The following is an 8,553-nucleotide window of genomic DNA, read 5'->3' as shown; positions in this document are numbered from 1 at the left end:
CAAACACAACATTTCTATTAACCCACAATATTTGCTATGTCAAATGTAATAATAATGTCACTGGCCAAAGCACTGAGTTATTGTTAGCTTGCATGGTTTTCATTAATATGGTCAATAAAGTATCATTAGCCAGTTGTTATTAATTTCATAGTCCTTTGCTATAACTCTAGATGATGTGATGATATATTGGGGCCCTCACTGCCGCAGGTGGTTTGTAAAGTGTTGGCCATTAAAGTAATATGCCCATTAATGCTCTTAAAGTTTCATGTTGCACAGTTTGGTTAGATGGATCTCTCTTGTCTCCTTGTCCTGTACTTGTCTCCAACTAAATCTTTAAGTGTTACATACCCAGGCTCTCCATTTCCCTGCAGCCAATTAAGGACCAAAATTTTTGTGGTGTTTTTAGTTTTGCTGGCTGGTTTTTTTTGGTTGGTTGGTTTTAGTTTTTTCACTGTCAGTGATACAGTGGTGTCTTTCCCTTATTAAAGGAGAATTGTTTATCCTCATACCCTGTTCTTAATTAAAGGGATTAGCCTAACTTGGATTTGGTCCATTCTCAGTGATCCAACTTTAACCTAGTGATCTGCACAGGCTTTCTCAGTCTTTAGTTTTTGTAGTTACATGCTACATCTGCAGATAACTTTAACAGTATAAACTGTTCTCTGTCCCACAAGCCAGCTGCCATAGCATGGCTCACATTCCTGCAGCCAAAATACTTACTCCTCCAAAGGGGACTGACTGAATCCTGACTGCCTGAAAAGAATGTTCTTGGGCTGTGTTAATCCCTGCTTGCAGGTACAGTTTTGGAGAATGCTGTAGCTCACCCGTATCTCTGTCTGTAGGAAGGGTCTGTCTTCTGACATTCTCAAACTTCTGATATTCTCACCCTACATTAATTTATTTAGAGTGTTGACAGAAACTCCCCCCAGCAGGATTTGCATTTAATTCTATCTAATCTGTCTCAATCAGTCAGCCCTTTCACCTCTCAGAAACCTGTTCAGAGCAACTGCTTTGGAATTCACAGCAACAGTGAGCTTAGCTGTTGGCTTGTAAATCTCACCTTTCCAGGCATCTCACATTTAAAAAAACCTCATCAATTGCCTGTGATGTTAAATGTGGATAAAGATTAATACTGGGAATTGCTTATTAGTTGTAATTCTTAAATACCTGGTGTCGTTATATGAATTTATGTTTTTTTTTCTGAATGTCAGGCTTCTGAGATGAATGCAGGTGGAGTCAGTCAGCTCTTATAATTCATGTTAGGTGAGGGCAGAGACTAAATAATATGAATTTAAGCAGATATTTTTATTACAAATGTGCATACAGTATGAATTTGAACTTAACCTTGCCTTGAACTGCAGTGTGGTACTAATCTTTCTCTCGTAAGTCTGTTGTACACTGAAGAAGGAACAAGATAGAGAATCAGCTGCTAGTTGTGTCTTTTTTACTCCAGGTGTAAGAAGCTCCTGTCTAAACATAGGTTTGGTGACGTTTAGTCACTGTTTGCACTGTATAGAGGTTTGGCCAGTTCCTTTCTCAGTGGGGAGTTTAGCAGCTGTGTTGATAACTTTCTCAGAGCTGATACCCATTTATGTTAAACCTGGCTTAATCCTGATACACTTCAAATACAACTTATGTTGGTGTGATCACCTGTTTCTTTTGTTAATAATCATAGTATGTGACATTTGAAAGGCATACCTGGGATGCTGCACAAGACTTTTTTTGCCTGTGGTCTGTGTCCAAGATGGATTAAAATAAAGCCGTACAGCTTTGTAAAGCTGCCACTGAGCATTGTACTCTGAGGCAGAGCTGAATTACAGAAACAGTCGCATTCTCATGGCAGCTGGTTGTATATCTAAACAGGTATTTGGGAGCATTTTTCTGTAAATGCAGTTAGAAGTAAAGATAGGAAGTGTACCTCTAATGTATTTGAGAATTCTAAATGGCCTCGAAATTTGGTTTGTAATACTGTACTAATTTCAGCATTTATAATGGCTATTTATTTCCCTTTCAGACTGAAGCTGACCTTGCAAAAAACTTCCCAGGAAAGCGCATATCAAGCTCAAATACCACTCCCATGTCCCGCCTTCCTGCTAACCCATCACGAGTTGATCGCTTGATTGTTGACCAGTTACGAGAACAAGCCAGGGTAAGTCTTCTTGAGCTCCAATTCCTGCATTTCTTTTTGGTATTATGTTTGTTGAATGAAGACTTACAAATACTTAGTGATTTTTGGTGTTTTCAATGTCTGGCAGGTGCTCACCTTAGTAGGAAAAATGGAAAGGCTTCGTGGTACCCCTGTACATGGTAACATATCCACTACATTGAAACACCATATGGAAGCCATTCATGTAACACAGGCAAGGCGTAAGGATGAGATTGTTAATGCTACTAATCCACAGAGACAAGGAGCACTGCGTTATAATAATGAGAAAGGTAACTGCTTTCCACTCCTTTGCTTTTAAAAGCTTTTTTAAAGTTTTCATTTTAGAAGTAAGCCATTTGAAATAAGCAAACCTGAAATAAGCAGCAGTTATTGTAACTTCAGCAAAAAAAAAAAAAAGTGTAAATGTACACCTGTTACTTTTTAAATGACTTTAAGAAATTTTTTTTCTTTTCTGCTTTTCTGTTGCTACTTTAAACACTTTGAAACGTTTTCCTCTTCACCAAGAGAGCTGTAAAAACTGTTTGGTGATGTTATATAACTGTAAGTAATTCTCCTAAAAGTAAAAACTTAAGCATTTTTAACAAGTTGAATTTCTTTTCTTTCTTTTCTTCCCCCCCCCCCCAATTAGTGGTATTGCTACTCTCTCAGCTTATAAAACACACAAAAAAACATGTTGGTGCCTTCTTAGTTGATTATGTCTACATTACCTAAATCACAAAAACACTAGAAACTGCATTTCATGAATCCCAGTGTCTGCTGAAGTAAAGCCACAATAATTTGTAGCAGCAATATGTACTTCTGTAGAAGTAATACAAAATGAGGACACTTGCATTTGCTTTCAACACCACAGTGTGAGTGATAATTTGCTATTCAGTATAGTGATCATACACCTCATACGTACAGGAATTCAGGGTTTGGAGGTAAAGATCATAGTATTTTTTCTTCAGAAAATGCTTGTGTCTCATAAAATTATTTCCAAAGAGGAATGCACATTTGCTGTCTTCTCCCATCCATTTTTGGATCCTTACTCAGCACAGTCCTGTTTTGTCTTATTTCTTGTTGCTGCCATGATGTGGTGTTCCTTTGACTTCCAGTAATGTGTACGGGATAGTTCTTCCTTGTAAAAAGGAAAATATAGACTGTAAAGACAGTCAAGATATTTTGCTTTCATGAGTTAGGTGTCAAGCATGATGTCATATCCTTAGAAGTAATAGGCCTAGATGCAAACCAGCTTCTAAAATTACTCCTAAAATTGTGTGACATCATGTTAGCTCCAAGTAAGCCAGGAAACAGGTAGGCATCATCTTACAAAAAAAAAAAAATTCCCACAAATCATGTTTTTGATTACACTTCATAGTAAAGGTACATGGAAGCGTTATTTAAGCCATCCTGTATCGTACTTGTAGTTAGAAAAAAATTGATCAGTCTTTTACAGTTAATGGTAACATCTGCAGTGTACTTATGTTTCTGAAGAAGAGCTGTGCTGCTGTTGGGGTGCCTAAGCACAATCTAAATCACATGCAGAAAAGCCTTTGGTCTGTTTTTTCACTCTGAAACGTGTTTGTTTGAGTTCTGCTGTTAGTGCCCATATATCCCAAGTTCAGCCGTGAGCCTTTCCTCACTGTGAGGCTGGGTGGGAATCAGTATCACCGCAAGGAAGATAAAAGAGGAAAAAAGGATTGCCTTAAGCTCATCTGTCTAGAATTGAGTGAGCAGTTTTAGTAATCATGCTTGTTGAGTAAAAGTGTGCAGCTGTGGGGGGAAAAAAGCCAACAGGATGCTGGGTTACAGTAACAAAGGTACCTCCAGCAGCGATAAAGATGTTGTTATCCTACTGTACTCAGTGCTTGTCAGGCCACATCTGGAATACTGTGTCATGTCTTGGTCTCTGTTGTCCATAAAAGATGTGGACAGGCTGAAGAGGGTCCAGAGAAGGGTCACAAAGATGATCCAAGGACTGGGCAGCTGTGTGAGGAAAGCCCATATATCCCAAGTTCAGCCGTGAGCCTTTCCTCACTGTGAGGCTGGGTGGGAATCAGTATCACCGCAAGGAAGATAAAAGAGGAAAAAAGGATTGCCTTAAGCTCATCTGTCTAGAATTGAGTGAGCAGTTTTAGTAATCATGCTTGTTGAGTAAAAGTGTGCAGCTGTGGGGGGAAAAAAGCCAACAGGATGCTGGGTTACAGTAACAAAGGTACCTCCAGCAGCGATAAAGATGTTGTTATCCTACTGTACTCAGTGCTTGTCAGGCCACATCTGGAATACTGTGTCATGTCTTGGTCTCTGTTGTCCATAAAAGATGTGGACAGGCTGAAGAGGGTCCAGAGAAGGGTCACAAAGATGATCCAAGGACTGGGCAGCTGTGTGAGGAAAGGCTGAGAGAGCTGGGTTTGTTCAGCCTTGAAAAAGAGGGCTCAGAGGAGATCTTATCACCATGTTCCAGTATTTAAAGGGTGGCTACAAAGATGATGGATTCTCCCTTTTTACAAGGGCTCACATGGGAAAGTGATGGGCACAAGTTACTTCTGGGGAGATATCAGTTGGACACCAGAGGAAAATTGTTCAGAATGAGAACAAACATCTACTGGAATGATCTCCCTAGGGAAGTGGTGGGCTCCCTAGTGTTTGTCACTTTTAAGATTTGGCTGGACAGGCTAGGTCATGCTTTGCCAAGAAAGGTTGGACCAAATGATCCCTGAGGTCCCTTCCAACTTTGGACCCTACAATTGTATGCTTGAAGATAGTCTCCTCTGATAACATTAATTAAACAGGCTTAATTGTTGCATCACAGGTGTGATGGTTATACTACTGAATTCTGGACACCGTTACAATTGTTAGTGTGAGATGTTACAGCTATCATTTGCAAGATGAGAATGCTAACTGATGGAATTCAACCAATGCAGCACCAGGGTATGATGTTAGCTGTTTCTTGAACACACTTTGAGTACCAGTGATGGGTTGAACAAGTTTACAGAGTTTTAAAATGTGTTAATATTACCAAGCTGGTGTATGCAAGCTTAACCTGTAATGTGTTCTTCTGTTGTAGATGTTCTAGCTCTGGCAGCTGCCATTAGAGAGTTGGCTGCTTCCACACGCAAGGCTCGTACCGCTTTATGGTGTGCTTTGCAGATGACTTTGCCAAAAAACTCTTCAATCAGTCCAGTAAAACCAGACGTTGTTGAAAGGGCATTGCAAGAGCTTTGTCCTCCAAACACAAGCACACAAGAAAAAAAGCAGCATGGAGCATGAAAACAAAGGATGCAAAAAAGAAAAACCTGAGGAACCCAGGAGGATTCTGGAATAATAGCTAATAATAATAACAACAACAAAAGGGAGGCTGAGGGTGGAGAAGGAAGGGCAAAGTGCCCTGCCCAGTACCATGGACGGTGTTTTTGGTAAGCTGTCAAACAGCAAAAGGGTTACCATGACTGATTACTGCTGCAATTCTGTTACTGTGATTCTGATGTTGAGGCACACATCTTGTAATAGTGTTAATGCAATTTTAATATTGCTGGCATTGCAAAGTCTGCTACGTAAGAATTTTATTATTAAGAAGAGCTAAACAGTAGCATTTCCTTCTGAGCTCCAAACCTATGTATCAGCTGTGAGTCAAGCCATGACCTGAGAAACCAGAGTGTGGTAGAACTTAATTCTCTTTTGGTTTTTTTTTTTTTTTGTTATTGATACAATTTTGCGTACTAAAAACACAACAAAAAAGAAATCTAAATGAAAAGTATTTCAGAATTGTTCAGGGTGTTTTTTTGCACCATTATGTAGTTCTTTTAAGTGCCAAAGTGATCATGAAGTAGTTTGCATCCCGTCACTGGGCAGAGCAATCCATGCTGCTGTGGTGTTTTCTGTGGCATGGAGTCAGATCATTCAGATTAGCGCTAACAGTTTGACAAGAATAATCAGTGTTTAATGTTGGTTGTGTGAGATGCTTCAGCAGTCATGTTGCCACTTCAGTTTCTAGCTAAACCAGTGTAAACTGAGCTTTTCCACAGCATAGTCCATTTAAAATTCTCCATAAAAAAAGAAAAAAGGCTTTGTAGCTTTGCAGTGAGTACTGCATTGAAGTACATTCACAGGTGATAAAAAATTGTCACTCAGGATTAGAAATTAGATTTATTGATTCCTCAGTGGGTTAAAAACCAGTAACTATATAACATGTATGCACTTAATTAAAAAATTACTGTTTGTTATTAATACAGGTTCATGGTACTATAATTTTCAGAAACATTCCATATTTATTTTAATGTTTATTGAATGTTTATTTAAAAATCTATTTTAGTAATATAAAGTTGGATATTTTGCCAAATCTTCCAAATAATCAGATTTAACGATTTACTCAGGAAATACGTATATTATTATATAAATGTACTCATAGTTTGTAGGGATTTTTTTGGGGGAAGGGATAACTGCAAAATATTTACACAAAGCTAACTATATACTAGGTTACCAAAGCTGTTTAACTGATTAATTTTTCGCATGGAAGACTTAGTATATTTAATTGCTGTTAACTTGTCTCCATTCTGTGGCTTAGACAATCAGAGTGTTATGTATCCATGTGAATGTTCAGGGTGAGAATTAGAAAAGAGTAATTCAAGTTTTGTTCTTAGGGCACTTATAAGTATTTTAATGTCTTACTGTCACATGATCTCTTTAACATGTACTAATAACCAACTGAGGTTCTTGGGTATCAGTGTGTTAGTGAATATGTTTTGGAGAGTAGTTCTTATGTTAAAATTGAATTAAGTTGGGGATATAAGCAACATTTGAAAGACAAAAATGAAGATTTTTCTGTTACATAGTGTTCGATGTTGAATTTGACATCTTGTGGATAAATCTGTAGTTGTTTCCATATCTAAATGTACTTGCCAAATGTTCCAAATACGGTTCTGTAGTTTTGGATCTGTGGATGTTTCTGAAGCAGATGTAGTCTCAGTAGTGCCATTGTTAACTGTAATGAGGCAGCAGCTACATAACTTTATAGAGAAAAGTTGCACAAGCCTCATTGTAATCCACTGAATAAAGTTTAAAAACAAGAATCGGTAGAAATCAGAATCCTAGTACAGCAAGATTATGTTTTTTCTTTTCCTAAAGAAAGTTAATTCAGCTTAAAAGAATATTTTCAGCCTAAAAAAGCAGGTAGTGGAGACAGTTACCTTAGTGTGAGTGGTTTCTCTGTGCTCGTGTGCAATTTATTTGCACAAACTAGTTTAGGAAAGTTAAATTTGCGTTTGTGAAACTGATAAACTGTGCTCCGTGGTTTAAAAAGTGGGTCTACAGTCTTTCAGTCAATGAATGATTTTAGATTTTAATTATGCTTTCTGTGTCAACAGGAAATAATAATTTTGAAAGTCTTGATCAGCTTTTCTGTTTACAGAACAATTGTAGTCCTGCAGGACTGTTTTCTAGTGGTGAACGTATAGGGTGTAGTAGGTCCTTATTGTGTTGCTCGTGCGTTATTGTTGTGAAGGAATGTGTCTTAAATGGTTCATAATATAGTTAATGTGCCTTTAACAGTTTCATTTTTCAAAAATGGCAAATAACTGTATGCTCATGTCTGTTTTCAACTGTAGTTTCAAAATGCATTTTAAAACAGTTACGCTGTGGCTTCATTTGACTGCAGCTAACAATTAGCATATGCTGTTAATGAGGTTCCTGCACGCTGTTAGACCATCCAGTTCTGGGCTCTTTAACAAGCATGAAGTGCAGTAGCTGTGGAGAGTCGCCAAAGGCCAGATGTGTTAGATCAAATTGTCCTTGTCATGCCCTACAAATGCAGCCAGCTTGTGTTTCATTTTGCCTTGTTCTGTTTTCTTCATAAAGAATTGGGTTTTCACATCACCATGATTTTGTGCCCTTTTCTTTAAATTATTTGATTATGGAGAGCATGAGACCTATAAAGACAAAAGTCCTTTCAGAATGCCTCAGTTCTGTTACTTTATTACACACCCTTTTATATTTTAGGGGGAAACCCACCGTATTTTATAAAATAACCTCCTGGAGTTACAGCAGCTCGGTTAGTCATAACTTTTTTTTTAGCTGCTTAATTTGGCAACAGTGTACAAATTCTGTAAGTATTGTACTGAATTTTTGGTATGAATAAGTATAATTATAATGCTTCTGATTTTAGGGACTGTTTGTATTCACATTTTACTGACTTTGGTGGAAGCAGAGTTAAGGTGTTAGGTCACACCTAAGCCAGAGAAGTGGTTTTGTTTTGGAGTTAGGTTTAACTTTTGAAATTTCTCCACTTGATTTGTGCAGCAATCAGGTAAAATTCAGTTTATTTCCTTCTCCCTCCCCTTCCCTTCCCACCCCCCACCCCGCCTGATTTGTTGAGATTTAGTTACTTTCTTTTTTTCTGTTTTGATTTATGC

General features: G+C 38.0%; 1 protein-coding gene across 1 annotated transcript in view; it reads left to right on the top strand.

Annotated features, from left to right (window-relative positions):
• LOC104402924 (uncharacterized protein C17orf104 homolog) overlaps positions 1-5,471 on the top strand; it is an 11,632-nt gene extending 6,161 nt beyond the window's left edge. Inside the window, 4 exon segments of the mRNA XM_010010922.1 lie at positions 2,015-2,149; positions 2,256-2,436; positions 5,214-5,395; positions 5,397-5,471. Coding sequence (XP_010009224.1) covers positions 2,015-2,149; positions 2,256-2,436; positions 5,214-5,395; positions 5,397-5,471 — 573 coding nt within the window.
• Positions 5,472-8,553: the final 3,082 nt, after the last annotated feature.

Source organism: Nestor notabilis, unplaced genomic scaffold, assembly GCF_000696875.1.
Source record: "Nestor notabilis isolate BGI_N333 unplaced genomic scaffold, ASM69687v1 scaffold7960, whole genome shotgun sequence".
NCBI classification, from domain to species: domain Eukaryota; kingdom Metazoa; phylum Chordata; class Aves; order Psittaciformes; family Psittacidae; genus Nestor; species Nestor notabilis.
The sequence above is the reverse complement of the archived record's forward strand: the minus strand, read 5'-3'. Positions and strand labels throughout refer to the sequence as shown.